This window comes from Dromiciops gliroides, chromosome 1 (assembly GCF_019393635.1).
Source record: "Dromiciops gliroides isolate mDroGli1 chromosome 1, mDroGli1.pri, whole genome shotgun sequence".
Lineage (NCBI taxonomy): Eukaryota > Metazoa > Chordata > Mammalia > Microbiotheria > Microbiotheriidae > Dromiciops > Dromiciops gliroides.
Genome location: NC_057861.1, coordinates 148,108,363 through 148,131,203, shown reverse-complemented (window position 1 = coordinate 148,131,203; position 22,841 = coordinate 148,108,363). Strand labels below are relative to the sequence as shown.

The 22,841-nt window shown below is 39.4% G+C and overlaps 1 protein-coding gene and 1 pseudogene across 4 annotated transcripts in view; one reads left to right on the top strand and one right to left on the bottom strand.

Annotated features, from left to right (window-relative positions):
- Nucleotides 1-20,694, bottom strand: part of VIRMA (vir like m6A methyltransferase associated) — a 76,168-nt gene extending 55,474 nt beyond the window's left edge. For 2 of the 4 annotated variants that reach the window (XM_043967697.1, XM_043967702.1), the window contains exon 1: nt 20,575-20,664. Coding sequence is in view for 2 of the 4 variants with exons in the window: in XM_043967694.1 (XP_043823629.1) it covers nt 20,575-20,637 (63 nt within the window). In the remaining 2 variants the exon portion in view is untranslated. Of the gene's footprint in view, nt 1-20,574 lie in introns of all 4 variants that reach the window. The other 2 variants (XM_043967694.1, XM_043967696.1) reach the window with 2 other exon arrangements.
- On the top strand, nt 7,881-20,554 carry LOC122736818 (annotated as a pseudogene).
- Nucleotides 20,695-22,841: the final 2,147 nt, after the last annotated feature.

Here is a 22,841-nt window from a genome sequence, read left to right as displayed (position 1 = left end):
AAGCTGCCTCAATTGACACAGTGCATTAGTTTTATCCATAAAATAAAGGAACTAGAGAGATACTGGAATGAAAATGTTTATTTCAAGGCAAATTTTTGCATCAATTAAAATATCTCATTCTTCTAAGTGTGAAGAGGACAAAATATGGTAATGTTTTACATAACCACACATGTATAACCCATTTTTGATTGCTTGCCGCCTCAGGGGGGGGAAGGAGAGGGAAGAAGGGATAAAAATTAGAACTCAAATAAAAATGTTTGTTATTTTTAAAAAATCAAAAAAAATTTTTAATTTAAAAAAAAAGAGGAAAACAAGAAGAAAGGGTAAAGCAGAATGCATTGATGTAGAAAGTAAGCAGAGTGAGCATTAATTGAACCTCACTTACAGAAACAAAGAAAGGTGGAACACACATATCCTGGTGTGGAAAGGAAAGGTGGGGAGGGAGCAGGGAGATAAAAGGAAAGCTAATGTGGTGAGAGCAGTCACAAGCAAAACAAACTTTCTGATAACTAAAGAGAAAAACAAAGAACTAGAATCAAAGGTGGAGTTCATCACTAAGCAAATGACTGAACAAACTATGGTTTATGAATATATGGAATATTACTGCAATGCAAAAAAAATTATTTTTTAAAAAGCGATTGCAGAGAATCTTGGGTAGCATGAACTGATGCAAAATGAAGGGGCAGAACCAGGAGAACAATTTATACACGGAGAACACTGTCAAGAAAAACAACGCTGAAAGATTTAAGAACTCTGATCAATGCAATGAACAACTTTAAGTCTCCAGGGTACAAATGAAGTGTGTTATTCATCTTCTGAAAGAGAGATATCATCTTAAGGTGCAAAAGGAGACGGGTCAGGACTGGAGTGTAACCTACAAGGGCTAATAATGCCTGGACTGTTGCTAATCACAATCAAAAGGGCTTTAAACTGAAAAGGTAGGAGAAAGACCCAAAACTTACTTTTCTTATCTCTTTCAGGGTCTAACACAGTGTTTTGCACATAGTATTGTGTGTTTTTTAATAATAATCATTTTTTGCAAAATAATAATAATAATAATAACATTTTAATAGTTTTGAGTTCCAAATTTTATCCCTCCTTTCCTCTCTCCCATCCCCCCTCCCTGAGGCAGTAAGCAGTCAGATATGGGTTATACATGTGCAATTATATAAAACATTACCATATTAGTTATTATGTACAAGAAAACTTGAATAAAAGAAAAAAGTGAAAAATAGCATCCTTCAGTCTGTGTTCAATCAATATCAGTTCTTTCTTTGGAGGTGGATAGTATGCTTCATCAATAGTCCTTTGGGATTGCCTTGGATCATTGTACTGTTGAGAATAGTTAAGTCATTCACAGTTCTTCATCAAACAATATTGCTGTCTCTGTGCACAATGTTCTCTTGGTTCTTCACAATACATCAGTTCATACAAGTCTTTCCAGGCCTTTCTGAAATCATCCTGCTTGTCCTTTCTTATAGCACAATGATATTCCTTCACCATCATATATTACAGCTTGCTTAGCCATTCCCCAATTGATGGGCATTCCTCTGATTTCCAATTCTTAGCCGCAACAAAAAGAGATCCTATAAATATTTTTGTACAAAAAGGTCTTTTTATTTTTGGAGGGATGTCTTTGGGATATAAACCTAGAAGAGGTATTGCTGGATCAAAGGGTATGCACAGTTCTACAGCCCTTTGGCAACAGTTCCAAATTTGTACATAGTATTGTGCTCAATACTGCTTACTTACAGGAAGTTAAATTTATATTTGCTCACTATATAGACAATTTAAACAATACCTAGAAGAAAATTTTAAAAGTTTTTTAAAGTCTATTTTATTTTCTGAATACCCTAGGATACAATCCTCAGGATCCATCTTTACAGGACCATATTATAGGTAAAAATGTTTTGATGACAGTATGAGTACTTCCAGGAATATAGTCCCTGTATACAGGTAGCAAGGTACTCTGTGACCATGCCTCACCAATCATTTATCTTTAATTTCTCCTTGTTTGCCAACTTACTGCCCTTTGCCTCACGTCTCCCCATCCTTAACTAAGTTGTTTAAAAACCTTTCCTGAGCAGCTAGGTGGCGCAGTGGATTCAGGAAGACCTGAGTTCAAATCTGACCTCAGACACTTGACACTTACTAGCTGTGTGACTTTGGGCAAGTCACTTAACCCTCATTGCCCTGAAAAAAAAAAAAAACAAACACAAAAAAAAAAACCCTTTCCTTACATTGTAAACAGTAACACTAATACTGTAACAATGATCAACTGTGAAAGACTTAGCTACTCTGATCAAGGCAATGATCCAAGACAATTCCAAAGGGCCCATGAAAAATGCTATCTACATCCAGAGAGAGAAATGATGAATTCTGAATGCAAATCAAATCACACTTTTTCCACTTTCTTTATTTTTATTTCTTTTATTTTTTTGTTCCTATTTTGTTTTTTATAGTATGGCTAATATGGAAATGTTTTACATGACTTCACATGTATAACTGATATATTGTTTGCCTTCTCAATAGGTAGGGAGAGTGAAGGGAAGGAGAGAATTTAGAACTCAAAAAAAAAATTTTAATTAGTCTAAAAGTAGCTTCTTTCTCCCAAAAAATAAAAATAGACTTTCCTTGACCCTACTGTGGTCCTCTCCTCCCCTTCACTTCCAGAAAGAGCAGTCTTCACAACCCAATACAGTATTCAATTCTTTGCAATCTTTCATCTCCACAATTCTAAAAACAGTATTCTCCAAGGTCACTAATAAACTTCTGATCACAAAAATCTGTCTTATCTGTCCCTGATGACCAGCTCTTGGATAGCCTCTTCTCTTGGCTTCTAAAGCACTGTACACTTAAGAGTTGTTCTGCTTTCCTGTTGCAATTCTTTGTGGACTCTGGTGGCTCCTCATCCTCCTCCTCCTCCTCCCCTTACATATGGAAGCCCCCACAAAATTCTATCCATGCTCTTCTGCGCGCGCGCACGCACGCGCGCACACACACACCCCAAGTTCTGCCCTCACAGAGTTTACATTATGTCAGAAGAGATAATGTGAACGTTTCCAAATATCTGCTATATATTTGGCATTTCCATTGGCACTTCAAACTTATGTCTAAAATCTAAACCAATTAAATGATGATAATCATCCCTGAGCAAAAGCTGTCCTTTTCCCAATTTCTTTATATTGATGGTACCACCAAACTTCAAGCCACTCAAGTTGATAATCTTGCATCATTTGTAATTCACCACTCTAATCTGGGAGTTTGAAAGAAATCACAACATTTGATTTAGCATATTCAGTGTTTACATGATCTTCCACAAGTCACTTAAACTTTTAGTGCACTAATTTTCTTGACTCTAAGAAAAGGGTGAACTAGATAATCTCTATGATCCTCTCTATTTCTTTTTTAATATTTTCTTTTTTACTTTTTAAACTTGTTTTCAATTAAGTTTATATTTTTGTCTCCCTCCTACTTCCAACTGAGAAAAAAAAACAAAACCCTTATAACAAACGTGGTGGTGGTATTGTTGTTCAGGGGGTTTTTTCAGTCATGTCCAAGTCTTCATGACCCACTTTGGGAATTTCTTGGCAAAGATACTGGAGTAGTTTACCATTTCCTTCTCTAGCTCATCTTACAGGTGAGGAAATTGAGGCAAACAAAGTTAAGTAACTTGCCCAGTGCCACACAGCTAGTAAGTGTCTGAGACCAGACTCACAAAGAGTCTTCCTGACTCTAGGCCCAACACTCTATCCACTGTGCCACCTAGATGCCCAACAAATATATGTAGTCAAGCAAAACAAACTGGCCATGTCCAAAAATATGTTTCATTCTACATCTTGAGTCAATCACCTCTTAATAGGAGGTGGGGTAACACGCTTCATAATCCATCCCTCTGGTTTTGTGGTTAGTTCTGTAGTCTTCACAATGTTGTCATTGTATAAATTGTTCTGGTTCTGCTCACTCTGCATCAGTTCATACAAACTTTCCAAGATTTCTCTGAAAACATCCCTTTCATCATTTCTCTATAATCTGTCTCCAATCTATCTTATCAGGGAAGAAAGAGAGAAGTAAAAAGAATAAACATTTACATAGTGCCAGGCATTATGCTGAGCTTTTTACAAATATTATCTCATCTGAACCTTATAATAAACCTTATAAGATAGGTACTATTACTATCCCCATTGTACTGTTATGCAGAAACTGAGGCAAAGTTAAGTGACTTAAACAATGTCACACAGCTATTAAGTGTCTGAAGCCAAATTTGAACTCGGGTCTTTCTGATTCCAGGCCAGAGTTCTATCCACTGTGCCCCTAGCTACCAACCTTATCTAATACTACTCTCCCATTAAAGTAATTTTTCCAGCTAAACCATACACCTCTACACACAGGCACCCATGTGCACTCTCTCTCTCGCTCTCTCCCGCCCCCCCCCATTTCTAACCTTGCCCTCTCCCATTTGCATGTCTCTGTTCATATTGTCTCCTGGTTACTGGAATAGACTCTCCATTCTCCATCCCTGTCCTCTTCTCAAGTCTATCCCTCCTTTCAAGTCCTAACACAGATGCCAAGTTCTCTGAAACCATGTAGGACCACCACAAAAGCAAAAGTTATTGCTAGGGGCAGCTAGATTGCACAGTGGATAAAACACCAGCCCTGGATTCTGAAGGACCTGAGTTCAAATTTGGCCTCAGACACTTGACACTTACTAGCTATGTGACCCTGGGCAGGTCACTTAACCCTCACTGACCTGCCCCCCCCCCCAAAAAATAGTGATTGCTATCTCCAAACTTCTAATGGCACTTTGTCTGGACCTTTCCCTCCTTGGCACTTAAAAGGTTCCCTTGTACCGCTATTATTTATATGTCTTCTCTCCTTCCCCATTAGACTAAGGCATATCTGGTTTATCTTTGGGTTCCTGCTTTCTTGGCTATGTTTCCCTGAAGCAATCAATCAACAAGAATTTCTTAGGAGCCTACTATGTTCCATTCACAAAGCCCAAAGCAAAAAAGTAAATAGTCCCCATACTCAAAGACTACTGGGGAAGGAATACATTGAAATAGATCATAAGGGCTTGCTGACTTGACAGAGTGAATACATAATCATTTCAGAAGGAGGAAAGGAACACTAACAACTCCTAACAATCAGGAGCTAAGTTTTAAAAGAAGAAGTCTCTAGGACAGTAGAAACAAGCATATTCAAATGGCCCAATTCACAGTCACCTTTCAAAAACCTGCAGCAATCTAGGGCCTTCTCCCCATTTAAACACAGCTTGGTTTGAGACTGCACCAGCAGGAAATTGAAATCTAACATGAGAAAAGGTAAGTAAACACCAGGACTATAGAAAACATATGCTGAGCGATGGAATATGTGCCATGGGGAGTTAAAAACGTGTCATTAGTGATAGTCAGGAGTGAAGAGCTAATGAAGATAGTTCTACTTCCTCAAGGCAGAGACTTGAGCCTGTTATATGCCAAGTAAGCTCTTAAAGAACAAATGATTAATAGATTTGTTCAGTATAACTCCTGAGAGCAGAAGTAGGATTAATGAGCAAAAACCATGAAGAAGCAAATTTACATGTGACATCAGGAAAAACTTCCTAACAATCAGGGCTATTCAAAAGTGAAATGGGCTCCCTCAGGAAGTAGTGGGTTCCTGCTCACTGGAGATAGTGTGATGGTTAAAATTTATGTTGTGTGATGCCTTAAATTAAAAAGCTTCAGTACCAGTCTTTGGGCATTCAATCAGTTTAGATTATTAATCTCTAGGTATGTCTTAGAGTATGTGCTAAATCCCATTATTTTATCACATTCCCCCCTCTGTTTCTTCTAGGAACAGATGTTCCTTGATGAAACATCTCCAATGAGGAAAAGCATGAGGGAAAAAAAAATATTCCAGCATGTTGCCCTTTAAAATGGACTGGGTTTTTTTTTTTTTTTCTGAAGCAAGGCTTTTAGAGGCTTAAAGCAAGGGAGATTAGGCAAATGAGGGAACGTCAGTGAGGGGAGGTAAGTGAAAGTCGACCAAATTAGCCGGCTCCTGGCCAAACTAGGGAGGGTGGGAGGGTCCTTAAGGTCCCTTCCTGGTTGCCAAACTGTGATGTTTAAAATCTATGTTGTGTGATGCCTTAAATTAAAAAGCTTCAGTACCAGTCTTTGGGCATTCAATCAGTTTAGATTAATCTCTAGGTGGGTCTTTGAGTATCTGCTAAATCCCATTACTTTATCACAATAGTCAGAGGCAAAGACTAAATGACAACTTGTTGAGTACCTTACAGTGGTGATTCTTCTGGCAGACATGCTTAAACTCATATTTTCCAAAACCAAAATCCTGTTGTTTAAAATGTGGCCATGCTACTATCTTTGTAAACCCAGACAAGTCATTTACTCTCTCGAGGTCTCAGTCCTTCAACCTATAAAATGAGGGGTATATCAGAATTCAGACTATACATACTATAAAGTAGTAACCATGCCAACTATTTGATACTAGTCAAAAATAAAACAGCTGCATGTACCAACTACTAATGATAAGAACTCCCTATTCAACAGAAATTGCTGGGCATGGGGAGGAGCCAAGATGGCAGAGTACAGGCAGCACACCCGCTGATCTATCCCAATATTTCCCTCCAAACAACTTTAAAATAACTCCTCAAATCACATTTTGGAGAGGTACAGCCAAAAAAAAGGTCAGAGTAAGACATTTTCCCAAACCTAAAACAACTCAGGAGGTCAGTCAGCAAGAGAGGTCTGTGACACCATTATGGGGGTCAGCCTGGAGTGTAGCAATAGCACCAGGGGTGATGCAAGAAAATTGTGAAAAGAGAATTAACAGGAGATACCAGAAGCAAACTAAGACAACATAGAATAGTTTATCTGTCAGATTTATAGATGGGGGAAGAATTTAGGACCAAAGAAGATATAGGGAGCATTACAAAATGTAAAATAGATCATTTTGATTACGTAAAATTAAAAAGCTTTTGCACAAACAAAACCAATGTAACCAAATTATAAGGAAAGCAGAAAACTGGGAAAGAATTTTTGTGACAAGTATCACTGATAAAGGCCTCATTTGTCAAATATATAGAGAACTGAGTGAAATTTATAAAAATACAAGTCATTCCCCAATTAATAAATGGTCAAAGGTTATGAACAGGCAGTTTTCAGACAAAGAAATTAAAACCATCCATAGTCAAATGAAAAAAAAATGCTCTAAATCACTATTGACCAGAGAAATGCAAATTAAAACAAGTCTGAAGTACAACCTCACACCTATCAGAATAGCTAATATGACAAAAAAGGAAAATGTTGGATAATGGATGGCAATGCCCATCAACTGGGGAACAGCTGAACAACCTGTGGTATATGATTGTGATGGAATATTACTGTGTTATAAGAAATGCAAGCAGGATGATTTCAGGAAGGCCTGGAAACACTTATATGAACTGATATAGAGTGAAGTTGAGCAGAACCAGGAGAATGTTGTACACAGTGACAGCAATATTGTTTGATGAAGAATTGTGAATGACTTAACTATTCTCAGCAATACAATGATCCAAGAAAATCCCAAAGGAGTAATGATGCATACTATCTGCCTCCAAAGAAATAACTAATATTGACTGAACACAAACTGAAGCATGCTATTTTTCACTTTTTTTCTTTTATTTAAATTTTCTTATACAAAATGACTAATATGGTAATGTTTTACATGAATGCCCATGTATAATCTATATCTGATTGCTTACTGCCTCAGGGAGGAGGCACTGGGAAGGAGGAAAGGAGAGATAGAATTTGGAACTCAAAATTTTAAATGACACATAAAAATTCATTGAAGAAAATAACTTCTTAAAAAGTAGAATTGGGTGGTGTAGTGCCAGACCCTACATGGGGAACCCTGAGGGTTGGAGCACAGGAACATACCAAAATGGCATGCTGCACTTCATGTTCAAAATGGGCAACCACTACCAGGATTTCTGGGGCTTAAGATTCTGCAGCATGAAGAATTTGAGGATAGCTGCAAGGCTTCCTATAATGGGCTTATGACAGGAAACAGAGTAAAACCACAGTAGGCTACATGCCCAAGGAGAATCACTTCATCACAGAACTGACCTACAATTATGGCACTGGTGACTACAAGCTCAGCAATAATTTTCTGGGCCTCACACTGGTTTCCAGCCCTGTCATGAACACCAGGAAGTCAGAGTAGCCATTCTATGAGGTTTCTAAGAGCTTTTGAAACTGAAACCCCAGGAAGATGTAAGTTCTATTTAAAGACCCACAGTCAGCCCCCATCAGACTCAGTGCCAAAAGTGACCATGGACATATCTGCCCTGTGCATATCCCTTCACTACTGGTCTCACCTGCCAGGGATGAAGGTTTATGAGAAGGATGTAGAATAGCAAAGGGCTCCGCTGGGAGATGCAGATAACCAGTGAAAGCTGGAGTTGCAAGGCATCAAAGGAACAGTGAATTATAGGACAGCCTTCTGCTGGCCAAAGAAAGAGTTACCAGACAAAGAAGCATTCATGAAAAAAGAACTAGAAGACTTTGACCTACTTGGTTAGTCTGGACAGACCAAGGAAAGCAATGGTACTAGTAGTTACTCTAGCCAACCCATTAGACAAGAAATTTGTTCTGTGGACGATGTGGAATTTCAAGACGTTTCTGAGATAGATTCAAAAGGTGGCAAATTTTTCGATGACTCCCCCATTTCTGCAAAAAAGGGAGGGAGGGGCATCTTCTCCCCTGTTCTCCAGGGCCCAACTTGGTTGTCATAATTACACAGTGGCAATGGCAGCAAACAAAAGCGATCAGTGGTTAGCTAAACAGGAAATACAGAAGGCTTCTGAAAAATAGAAGACATCATTTGAACAAAGACTTATGCTATTCATCCTGATTTCCATCCAGCATTAGAGATGGAATCTTTTCAAGGGCTTTTATTGTTTGGGGAGCCTAGTAGCAGAGCTTACATTACCTTTGTGGGAGAGGAAGCAGTCTTAATGAAATTTAAATTCCAGATCTTTAAAGTTGGCTCCTCCTTTCAGACATGCCCAGCACTTTGATTGCAGATTCTGGCTGCCCTATTTATTGGTCAGTATGCATTACTGGTGGGACAGGTTCTACTTATGATTTGCCAATACTTTAGAAATAGTGGTTTGTAGGGGCAGCTAGGTGGCGCAGTGGATAGAGCACCAGCCCTGGAGTCAGGAGTACCTGAGTTCAAATCCGGCCTCAGACACTTAACACTTACTAGCTGTGTGACCCTAGGCAAGTCACTTAACCCCAATTGCCTCACAAAAAAAAAAAAAGAAAGAAAGAAAGAAATAGTGGTTTGTTCCAAAGAACTGGAACAGACACACATCTGGCCAGATATTCTGATTAAGGCCGATGCTATGACCTGCTGTAAAGGGTTTTCAATGGGCTCTGTATCATGTAGTCTGATGTAAAATGTCAAATCAGATTCTTAAGCAATTAAGGACTTAGGTTAACCACCTCAAAAGAATATCAAAGTAATAAACTGCTGTTGAGTAGAGTATTCTTAAGTGGAAAGTGGAGAAGGGATAAAGAATTTTGGACCTTGAACCTAAGGGTCAAGCTACTTGGTTCTATCTTCCTCTTCACTTTTCAAACTTGTGAGTAGCCAAAGGAAAAGACAGAACGTCATTCTTACTGGATTCCTTGAAATTATTTAAATGGTACTGTACTTTAAATTAATTTTCCCTGTGATCTGTGGGGGTGGTTTTGCCCATGTTTGGTATAACTGAGCATGGAAATTTTAACTAACTGCTCAGTTGACCAGAGTTGGTTTTATCCATCTCAAAAGGGAGAAAATTCCCAAAAAATATAGTATAGTATGCTTATGATAGTAAGTATATACAACCCTTAAGCTCAGGAATTAAAGTGATGGGTCTTATTTTAGCAAAGAGCCTGGAACTGGGTGGGGGGTGGGAGGCTGACCCAGAGGGGACCAATCAATCCCAAAGCAACATATTGAGATTTAAATTGCCAGCCCTTACTCCCCTCCCAGAGCTGGGATTTTAACAGAAAACCCACCAAATACCACTTCTAACTCTGCTTTTGAATATTGTTAGCCCTAGGAAGATTTTTATTCAGCCCTACAACTCAAATGTACATTTCAAATTAAATACAGAATTGTAATCTTGAAGCTATCCAGGCACTCAGAAAGCAATTAAGAAATTAGACTTTTTCCAGAACAGAATGTATGTTTTCCTTACCCAGGGTATAATGCTGACTGTAAGGTGATTTGAGATTCCTCCTGCTTAATGATTAGATAAATTTTCTATGGGTGGGGGCAGCTAGGTGGCGCAGTAGATAGAGCACTGGCCCTGGATTCAGGAGGACCTGAGTTCAAATCTGGCCTCAAGACACTTAACACTTACTAGCTGTGTGACCCTGGGCAAGTCACTTAACCCCAAATGCCTCACCAAAAAAATAAATAAATAAAAATTCTATGTGTAAAGAAAATGGGGGGGGTGCCTATTTGTTTTTAGGAATTATTTACATAGACCTTGAATTATCAAATAAACTTCCTTCTCAGTGTCCTCCCCTACATACACACACACACATCCCAAAAAAGGGAGAATTGGCCAAATGGAAAAAGCGGTACAAAAGCTCACTGAAGAAATCTTTAAAATTAAAATTGGACAACTGGAAGCTAAGGACTCCATAAGCTATCAAGAAACAATAAAACAAAGTCAAAAGAATGGAAAAATAGAAGAAAATGTGAAATATCTCACTGCAAAAGCAAAAGACCTAAAAAACAGATTAAGGAGAGATAATTTAAAAATTACTGGACTAACTAAAAGCCAAGATCAAAAAAAGAGTCTAGATATCATATTTCAAGAAATTATCAAAGAAAACTGCCCTTAGTTCCAGAGGGTAAAATGGAATTTGAAAGAATCCACCAATCACCTACTAAAAGGGGATCCCAAAATGAAACTCCAAGAAATATTACAGCTAAATTCCAGAGCTCCCAGGTCAAGGAGAAAATACTGTAAGCAGACAGAAAGAACACAATTCAAATACTGTGGAGCCAGTCAGGATCACACAAGATTTAGCAGTTTCCACATTAAAGAAGCAAAGGGCTTGGAATATGCTATTCTAGAAGGAAAAGGAGATAGAATTACAACAAAGAATCACCTATCCTGCAAAACTGAGTATAATTCTTCAGGGGAAAAATGAACATTAATGAAATAGAGGACTTTCAAGCATTCCTGATGAAAAGACCAGAGATGAATAGAAAATCTGACATTCAAACACAAGACTCAAGAGAAACCTAAAAAGGTAAACATGAAAGGGTAAGTAAGAAAGAAGGATGCACTGGGAGAAGGGAAAAGGAAGAGGTCGAATAGGGAAATTTTTCTTACAGAAAGCTTTTATAATGAAGAGAATGGGGGGGGGGGCGAAAAAAGCAATGCTTGAACTTCACTCTCATCAAAACAGGTTCAAAGAGTAAAGAATATTTATGCACACTCAGTTGGGCACAGAAATCTATCTTACCCAAAGGAGAAATAGGAGGGAAAGAGGAAGAGATATGGGTCTGGGGGAGAATAAAAGGGAGGGCAAGTTAAGGGAGGTAGTGGTCAGAAGCAAAACAGACTTTTGGGGAGAGCCAAGATAAAAAGAAAAAGATAAATCCAAAAAAACAATACAGAAAGGAAATACACAGTAAGCATAACTATGAATGTGAATGGGATGAGCTCACCCATAAAATGGAAGTGGATAGCAGAAGGGATTGGAAACAAGAATCGAACAATACGTTGTTTACAAGAGACATACTTGAAACAGAAAGACTTAGGCCAAGTTAAAATAAAGGATTGGAGCAAAATCTATTATGCTTCAGCTGGAAGGATAGCAATCAAAGCAAAAAGTAAAAATAGACCTAATTAAAAGAGATAATCAAGGAAACTACATTTTTCTAAAAGGCACTATAGACAATGAAGAAAATAAATATCAAAAGATTTTAGAGCAAGTTTCTCTGATAAGGGCCTCATTTCTTTTCTTTTTTTTTTTTTAAAGTGAGGCAATTGGGATTAAGTGACTTGCCCAGGGTCACACAGCAAGTTAAGTGTTAAATGTCTGAGGCCGGATTTGAACTCAGGTACTCCTGACTCCAGGGCCGGTGCTTTATCCACTGCGCCACCTAGCGGCCCCTGGGCCTTATTTATTAAATATATAGGGAACTAAGTTAAATTTATAAAAATAAGAGCCTTTATACAAATGATAAATGGTCAAAAAATATGAACAGGCAGTTTTCAGAAGAAATCAAAATATCTACATTCATATAAAAAATGTTCTAAATCATTACTGACCAGAGAAATACAAATTAAAACAACTCTGAGTTACAACCTCACACCTTTCAGAAATGACAAATGCTGGAGAGGATGAAGGAAAATAGGTACACTAATAAACTGTTAGTGGAATGTGAACTGGTCCAGCCATTCTGGAGAACAATTTGAAACTATGCCAAAGGGATATAAAATTATATATACCCTTTGACAAAGTAATACCACTACTATGTCTGTACCCCAAAGAGATCAAAGGAAAAGGAAAAAGGATTTATATGTACAAAAATATGTATAGCAGCCTCTTTTTGTCATAGCAAAGAAGTAGAAATTATGGGGATGCTCAATAATTGGGGAATGACTGAACAACTTGTGGCATGTGACTGTGATGAAGTATTATTGTGCTATAAGAAATGACAAAAGTGGTAGTTTCAGAAAAAACATAACAAGACCCAAATGAACTGATGGAAAGTGCACAGTAATAGCAATGTGGTAATGAAGAGGGCCTTTGGAAGACTTGACTACTCTGATCAAAACAATGATCCAGGGCAGCTAGGTGGTGCAGTGGATAAAGCACTGGCCCTGGATTCAGGAGGACCCAAGTTCAAATCTGGCCTCAGACACTTGACACAATTACTAGCTGGGTGACCCTGGGCAAGTCACTTAACCCTCACTGCCCTGCAAAAAACAAAAAACAACACACACACACCAAAAAAAAAAAAAAAAAACAATGATCTAAGACAATTCCAAAGGACTCATGATAAAAGAATACTATTCACCTTCAAAGAGAGAACTGATGAACTCTAGGTGCAAATTAAAATGAAATTTTCTGTTTCTTTTTCTTTTTTTCAATATGGCTAATATAGTAACTGGGGGGGGAAATTTTTTAAATATTTGAAGGAAAAAATAAAATAATATGGCTAATATGAAAATACGTTTTGCATAATTTCACATGTATAACTGATATCATTTTGCTTGCCTCCTCAGTGCGTGGAGGTGAGGCGAGTGGGAGGAAATTTATAAATCAAAATTTAAAAAGGAAAATGTTTTCTAAAAATAAGTAAATAATGATTTTTAGAGAAAAAAGAAAAGAAGCTGCTGGGCAAATACAAGAAAGCAATGTGGAAGAAATTCTAGGTTTAGACAAACATCTCACACCAAAAGTAGGCACTATAAATTTTTTTTTAATTTAAAAAAATTAAAAGTAGGCACTACATTATTCAAGTCTTTTGATCCAATAGTAATACCACTAGGAATGTATCCCATGGGCATAATACAGAGAAAGGACAATATATAAAAATATTTACTACAGCATTTTTTGTTGTAAAGAATTGGGAACAAAAGAGGTGCCCATCAATTGGGAAAATCCACTTAACAAAGTAAGGTATATTAAGGTAATAGAATATTTTTGAATCGCAAGAAATAACAAATATGACAGATTCAGAGCAACCTGTGAAAACCTACAAAAACTTATGCAGAGTGAAATAAGCAGCTCAAGAAAACTGCTTACACAATGACAATAATGAAAAAAAAATCCTAAAAGATTTCATGGGGGCAGCTAGGTGGCACAGTGGATAAAGCACCAGCCCTGGATTCAGGAGTACCTGAGTTCAAATCCGGCCTCAGACACTTGACACTTACTAGCTGTGTGACCCTGGGCAAGTCACTTAACCCCCATTGCCACACACACACACACACACACACACACACACACACACACACACTCACACACACTCTCAAAAAAAGATTTCATAACTCTGGGGCAGCTAGGTGGCACAGTGGATAGAACACCGGCCCTGGAGTCAGGAGGACCTGAGTTCAAATCCAGCCTCAGACACTTGACACTTACTAGCTGTGTGACCCTGGACAAGTCACTTATCCCCAATTGCCTCACCAAAAACAAAACAAACAAAAAAAAAAGGTTTCATAACTCTGATCAAGACACTTTAAAAATAAAATACAATGAGGGGGTTACCTCAAAGGTCCATTCCAACTCTAAATTTATACTATAAGGCCTCTTCCACATCCACCAGTCCTGCTTCTTCCTTCAAAATGCCTCTCAGGAGGGCAGCTAGGTGGCACAGTGGATAAAGCACTGGCCTTGGATTCAGGAGTACCTGAGTTCCAATCCAGCCTCAGACCCAAGACACTCACTAGCTGTGTGACCCTGGGCAAGTCACTTAACCCTCATTGCCTCACCCAAAGGGGAAAAAAGGCCACTCAAATCTGTCTTTTCTATTTCCACTGTCACTTCTTGAGTCCATGCTCTCCTCACCATGCTACCAACTGCTATAGACTCCTAAATGGTGTGTCTCCTGTCTCTTACTGGCAAATTATAATGTTCCTAGAGTGTCCTTTTCAATTCAATCCACCAAGTATCTAGTTAAGTGTCCTTGTGCCATGTGTAGTGCTAGAAACTGGAAAATGACAAAGGTGAATCATTTCATTTGCCTGCTCAAAAAACATCTTTCAATAACTCCCCAAAACCTGCAGGATGAAGCTCCAGCTCCTTAGCATGGATTCAAGGCTGTTCATAATTAGGCCTCAATCTCCCTTTCCAGCTATGTCACTTTTCATGAAAAGCTATTTATTCTTTGTGGCATTCTAGTTACTTATGTCACATACTTAGAAAACTGTAAAATCAATGAGGAAATGTACCACCTTTCATTTAATCTCTTTCCCATCACCTAGCATATAATAAATGCTTAACAGATGTTTGAGAAACTGTTTCAACATGAACCCTCAAATCTAGACAGAACTGCTCTAATTACTTGCAGAGGAACACATAGAATGATGCCCTTCTGGGTAACCAAATCATACTCATATATTCAAGATCCTGCCCAAGTCCTACCTGTTCCATAAAGCCTTCTCTGATAATTCCAGTTCAATGGTCTCTCCTTTCTCTGAATTCCTATAGCACTATAATGAAAAAAATTTGCACTTGTAAAGACCTCTCAGCTATCACATTCTGGACAAATCACATAACTTCTCTAAACCCTTATTACCTCACCTGAAAAATCAATCACCTATAATGTGATATACCATATATCACAGAGTTATAGTGAAGAACATGAGTCTCTCTCCCCATTCTAGTTTCTTAGCATACTGTCTGGCAAATAGAAAGTAATTAAAAAATGCTAGCTGAACAGGAAGGTGGGTTAGCTGTACCAAATCTGGAGCTTTACTATAAAGCGGCAGTCATCAAAACTATCTGGTACTGGCTAAGAAATAGAGTGGAGGACCAATGGAATAGGCTAAGCACAGGAGACACAGTAGTAAATGACATTAGTAATGAAGTGTTTGATAAACCCAAAGACTCCAGTTTCTGGGGTAGGACCTCAGTATTTGACAAAAACTGCTGGGAAAACTGGAAGATAGTATGGCAGAAATTAGGCATAGACCAACATCTTACACCTTACACTAAAATAAGGTCAAAATGGGTACATGATTTAGACATAAGAGGTGATACCATAGGTAAATTGGGAGAGGATGAAATAAATAGTCTACCATTCAGATCTTTGGAAAGGAGAACAGTTTATGACCAAACAAGAGATAGAGAATATTATGAAATGCAAAATGGATGATTTTGATTACATTAAATTAAAAAGTTTTGTACAAACAGAAATGATGCATCCAAAATTAGAAGGGATGCAGAAAGCTGGGAAACAATTTTTATGGCCAGTACTTCTGATAAAGGCCTCATTTCTAAAATATATAGGATGGGGCAGCTAGGTGGCACAGTGGATAAAGCATGGGCCCTGGATTCAGGAGTACCTGAGTTCAAATCTGGCCTCAGACACTTGACACTTACTAGCTGTGTGACCCTGGGCAAGTCCCTTAACCCCCATTGCCCCACAAAAAAAATATTATATATATATATATATATATATATATGGAACTAAATCAAATTTATAAGAATCCAAGTCATTCCCCAATTGAGAAATGGTCAAAGGATATGAACAGGCAGTTTTCTGATGAAGAAACCAAAGCTATCTATTCCCATATGAAAACATGCTCTAAATCACTATTGATTAGAGAAATGCAAATTAAAACAACTCTGAGGTACCACCTGACACCTGTCAGATTGGCTATATGACAAAAAAGGAAAATAATAAATGTTGAAGAAGCTGTGGAAAAACTGGAACACTAATGCACTGTTGGTGGATCTGTGAACTGATCCAAGCATTCTGGAGAGCAATTTGGAATTATGCCCAAAGAGCTATAAAGCTGTGCATACGCTTTGACCCAGCAATACCACTTTTGAGTCTTTTTCCCAAAGAGATCATGGAAAAGGGAAAAGGACCCACATGTACAAAAATATTTATAGCTTTTCTTTTTGTGGTGGCAAGGAATTGGAAGTTATGGGGATGCCCATTAATTGGGGAATGGCTGAACAAGTTGTGGTATATGAATGTAAAGGAATTCTACTGTGCTGCGAGAAACAATGAGCAGGAGAAGTTCAGAGAAACCTGGAAGGACTTGCATGAACTGATGATGAGTGAGATGAGAAGAAAGAGAAAGAGAAAGAGAAGAACATTATATACAGTATAATCAACATTATGTCTTGATCAACTGTGATAGACTGGATTCTTCTCACCAATACAATGGTACAAGAAAGTTCCAGGGAACTCATGATGGGAAAGGCTCTCCAAAAAAAACTATGGAATATGGATGCTGATTGAACTATACCATTTCTTTTATTTTGGGTGCTGTTGTTTTTCTATTTTGAGGTTTTTGCTTATTGCTCTGATTCTTCTCTTACAGCATGACTGATGCAGAAATATGTTTAATGTGGTTATGTACATGTATATGTGTATATATATATATATATATATATATATATATATATATATATATATATATATATGTACGTGTGTGTGTGTATAAAGCTATATTGGATTGCCTGCTGTCCGGGAGAGGGGGCGAGGGAGGGAGAAAAATCTGAAATTGGAAATCTTATGTAAACAAATGCTGAAAGCTATCTCTACATGTAACTGGAAAATAATAAAATACTTTTATTTTTTTAAAAAGGAAAAAAATGCTAGCTGACCAACTGAAAAGTGATATGTAAATGAGCTATTTTATTTTGACATTTAATCATAGACTGTCATGAAAAGCAATGTGGTGTAAGGGACAGTTTTGGATAAGGAATCAAGGAAAATAGGACTTCTTGTCCTATCAACATGCTGGGTAACCTTAAGAAAGTCATTTCCCTTTCTCTAGCTAGGCCTCAGTTTCCTTTTTTATAAAATGAGGAATATGGACTACATCAATGATTGCCAACCATATGAGGAACTCTTTTTACTTTAAAATCTTAGGGGCAGCTAGGTGGCACAGTGGATAAAGCACAGGCCCTGGAGTCAGGAGGACCTGAGTTCAAATCCAGCCTCAGACACTTAACACTTACTAGCTGTGTGACCCTGGGCAAGTCACTTAACCCCATTTGCCTCACAAAAAAAAAAATCTTGCAGAACTCATGATAAGTTATACTACTAGTGATCACTGATCAAGAAAATACATAGGGGCAGCTAGGTGGCACAATGGATAAAGCACCAGTCCTGGATTCAGGAGGACCTGAGTTCAAATCCTACCTCAGACATTTGACTGCCTACTAGCTGTATGATGCTGGGCAAGTCACTTAATCCTCATTACCCTGCCCCCCCCCAAAAAAAAGCCAAAAAGTTACTTTGGATGAAATAATTCTTTTAAATGAACTTTTATTCTATTCAGGACAATAACATCTATATACACTTGAAAATGGCAATATATAAATTCAACTTATTTTTTAATTAACCCACTTGATATGTTTTCTTATTTATTATACTGAGTCACACTACATATTTTGTTGGCACCAAAGGGCAAAATCACAATCACAGACTCACAGAACTTGGCACAGAAAAAGCCTTAGTGACCTATACACAAAACCTATAACATAACCAAGTACTCATCCAATCTCTGCTTGAAGACCTCCATGTAGGGAGAATCCACCACTTAAGGCAGTCCATTCCACTTTTGAACAGTTCTAATTGTTAGGAAGTTTTTCTTGACATCAAGCCTAAATTTGCTTCTTTGCAACCTTCATCCAATTGCTGCTTGCTCCATCCTCTAGGGACAAACACATTAAATCTAATCCTTTCCTCCACAAAACAGCACTTCAAAATACTTGAACACAACTATCATGTTCCTCCTGAGCCTTCTTTTCTTGGGGCTAAACTGCCCATTTCTTCAACCAATCCTCAAATGACATGCATTTCAAGGCCCTCCTTCGGGCACTCTCAACCTTATCAATGTTCCTAAACCATAGTCCCCAAAATGGAATGCAATACTCCAAAAGAAGTCTGATGAGGACAGAACACAATGGTATTATCAACTCCCTATTCCATGAAGATAGTTATGCATCATTTATTGGAATCCAAGATCATATTAGCTTCTTTGGTTGCTACATCACACTGCTCACTCATATTAAGCTTGCAGTCTACTAAAACCCTCAGATCTTTTTCAGAACAAAAGCTACCTCCAATACTTATAACTTGATATTTTTTTTGTACCCAATGAAAATCTTTATATTTACCCCGCTGAACTTGGTCTTACTAGATTCAGCTCTAGTATATTAAAATCCTTGGGGGCAGCTAGATGGCGCAGTGGATAGAGCACCGGCCCTGGATTCAGGAGTACCTGAGTTCAAATCCAGCCTCAGACACTTAACACTTACTAGCTGTGTGACCCTGGGCAAGTCACTTAACCCCAATTGCCTCACTAAAAAAAAAAAAATCCTTCAGCATCCTGCCATCCAACAAGTCCTCCCAGATTTGTGTCAGCTTCAAATTTGATGAACATGTCATCTATTCCTTTATCTAAGCCACTAATGATACTTGGCAACCGTCCATACTAAGATCCTCTTTCAGTAACTCCTCCTTGGACTACAGGTTGGGAACTACTAAGCTAGGCAATCCTCTAATGTCCCTTCCAACCTTAACATTCTATATTTATGATGTCATTATGATTTTTTTCTTATCTCTTTCCTAAAATACTTAAATTCCTTGAAGACTACAACCAAATATTATGTCTTTGTATTATTCACAGCCCTTAATAGGCATTAGACAAATATTCAATAATATTCAATAAATACTACTCTATTTCCTACAAAAATTACACTACTAAAATGACCAACACCCTCATCTATGGGGTACCTTTTTCCTTTTGTGTTTTTTTTTTCAATAACAGTGATGAACTTGTGCTGCTTCTTTGACAATTCCTACAAAGCCCAGGAAGCACAGCAGCTTGGACACAGTAGATGCTAATATAAATTTGCTGAATGAACCACCCCGCCTGATCTTCAGTGTAACCAATGGTAAGCCTCTGCAAAGCCTAGTTTGTAACCACAAAAAAAAAAAAAGCAAAGATCACTGTCCTCCAGTAAATGTTAACCTAATTAGCAAGGTGCTCTAAGAACTGACGAGCCTATGCAAAAATTTTAGCTTATGTGCTGCTGAACCAGTTAATTAAATGGTTCTGGGTACCCAAAAGCAACTTCTGACAGCAGAAATCGGAGAAGAGGAGAGCTGCGTTTATTCAGGTCAAAGGCAATTCCTCTGAACCCCGTTCTCTTCCAAATCCCCTAAGCCGTCCCTCTCTCCGAGAACTTGGCACAAAGAGGATGCCCAAGCAGTAAGTATAATGGACTGACGAGAGGTCTGAATCGGACAACTTGCTCAATTCCCACAGTAAAACGTTACTGAGTACCTGGACTTCCCACCTCCCGCCAGTAGGAAAAATAGAGCTGAGGGTAGGAGGGAGGGAATTAAACAATTAAACAAGGATCCAACGAGTCAGATCGAGTCAGCTCGACCTCCCCCTCCTCTCCTCTTCTCCAATTAATGTGCTCTTCCTGACCTCTCAAGGACACGATCCCGGGAGACCCCAAGGACCACGGTCATTCATTGCCCAGATTTACCCTCTCTTCGCTGCAGGCCTCGAAGTGACCGCAAGAAGAGAGAAGGAAAAGGGGGGAGGAGGGGAGAGCCGCACTATAAAGTCGTTCTCCTCTCCCCTACGGCGACATCCCCCTCCCGGGGGATCAGGGGGTGCCCCCCCCTCCACAGCGGGGAGCCAGGGCCAGGGCTGCGGCCGCCCCCTCGCTCCATCGGCAGCGCAGCCGCCCCACAGAGAGGAAGAGGGAGGGAACAGCGATGGGACCCCAGACCCGCGCCCTGCGTTTCCAGAAGGGTCCCCCGAGCCAAGGGAAGGGTCTAAGCTGATCCCGGCCTCATTACCTCAGCGCTGGGGTGCTTGAAAGTGTCTAAAAATAGCAGCTCCATCGCCGAGTCCACCGCCATGTTTGCCGCGGGCGGGGGCAGGGGCAGGACTTCCGGGGTAACACAGCGACCGCGGCAGCGCAGGAGCCACAGAAACAGCACTTCCGTCGCCCAGCGCGCCTGCGCCAATCTCCAACACTCTCTCTTTGCCTCCACGTTGTCAGCAGGCCCCGCCCCCTCATTTCCTTCGCCGGCTCTTTCCTCCCCACTCCCGGCCTCAGCGGAGGGGAGGGGTCGGGGCTTCTAGGCGGTGTTACGCATGCCCGAGAGGGCAGAAGGGATGTGGTGGTGCGGTTTCATTTGGCGGTGCTGAATGAAGTGAGGAGGCTGGGAAAGAAGGGGAAGCTTCTCCCTCCTGGTGCCACAGTTGTGGGCGCAACCTCCTCCAGAAAACAATGTGGCCGCCGCCTTTAAAGCGGAGACCTCGGACCGATGGCCAATTCTGGAGCGCTGCACCGCTCCTTACGAGTTCCTCTAAGCGCCCCGAACACCACTCTCCCATCTGGAAAATGGGTTTGAGGAGGCCGACCTGGAAGCCCCGCCCCTGACTCAAAGGCCCAGTAATCCATTTAACCTCTCGGTGACCCCAATTATCTGGTGTATAATCGTATACTACTATGAGAACTGGCTTTAGAATCAGAAAAAATTAGTTTCAAGTCCCACATTTGGCTATTTCCTTGAGCAAATCATTTAGCCTCTCATTGGCCCCAAGCAACCCTCTAAGTAAAAGAGCAGATGACAGAAGCAGTTCCTCACCCTAAACACCTATACCTATAAAATTGCTGGTCTGGAGAAAGGAACTGTAACAGTGACTACTTTGGCTCTCACATCTTGAAAACCAGGTCTGTTACATTTCACCCCTCCCCTAGGGGTTCTCCAATAGCCTTTAAGGGATTAAGGGGTGTCTAGTTTCTAACATTGACTCAAGCCCCACCATTTATGTTCCCTCAGTTTTAGGTATCTCCAATACTTCATTTTCATTTAACCACTTAACAGATTAGCTTTTACAAAGGAATATTTACTTCAAACGTATAATAAAAACAAACATAGGGCAGCTAGATGGAGCAATGGATAGAGCCCCGGCCCTGGAGTCAGGAGTACCTGAGTTCAAATCCGGCCTCAGACACTTAACACTTACTAGCTGTGTGACCCTGGGCAAGTCACTTAACCCCAATTGCCTCACTTAAAAAAAGACAAAAAACAAACAAACAAAACAAACAAACATACAAAAACGTCCCTCAAAAACTTGGGGACATAATCTATTCTTCACACCCTTGATCTCTGGGGGTAGAAGTTCTGAGTACTAGGTTCACAGTTTAACCCAGTTCCAAAATAGCATATTCCTAACAACCTAAAAGGGGCACTCAGGCTTCTCTGGGCTTCTGGAGTAGGCCAGCAACATTTGGCTAAGAATGCAAGGTCACCATGGTTCAAACCTCTGGATCCAGGGACTCTACTCCCTGTACCTGGAACTAAAAAGAACAACCAGAACAGATCAACACCCCACCCCAACATTTTTCTTGGGGCCACAGAGTCTAAGCAGAAAATGGCCCTTCCTCTCATCCAGCTTAGTGTCCATGCTGTGAATGAACAACACCTTCACCCCAACATGCTAATGGGAATGGAGGGAGGAAATAAAGAAATGGAGAGAGAGATTGTCTCAGCCTGGTATTTTAAAGACACAGACATTTCTGGATATATAACCAGTGTCAAAAAGGCTTCTCCTTCTCCCGTCTCCAGAAGCAAGTCCCTGGAATCTCCCAAATGGCTGCCTCCATCTTAGGTCATCTGGGTATGCTTCAAAGCCCAAAGAAGGAAGAAAGGAAGGAAAGGAAAAGGATACACAGGAAAGACTCCTGCATGTTGGGTAGACCAACTATGGAAGATTGATGAGAGGATATGGACATGAATCATATAGTGTAACAAAGATTAAATAGTTTGCAATGATGACATCACAGATCTATCCAATTGTCCAATCCATGATTAACATTGTCACCTGCAAGGCTAGTAAATTACTCAAAATCCTTAATGTTATCTGTATTTTATTTATTTGCATCAAGATGGTGAGTGTTTTTTATTCTTATCTTTATTGTTTTTAAATTATTTTTCTCATCTCTCCACATTATTTGCTTTTATTTTCCTTTGTGTCCCTGAGACATAATCCCATGCTAAATACTGAACCAAAAAATACCAGAAGGAAACAATATTTGAGTTAGTATAAATAA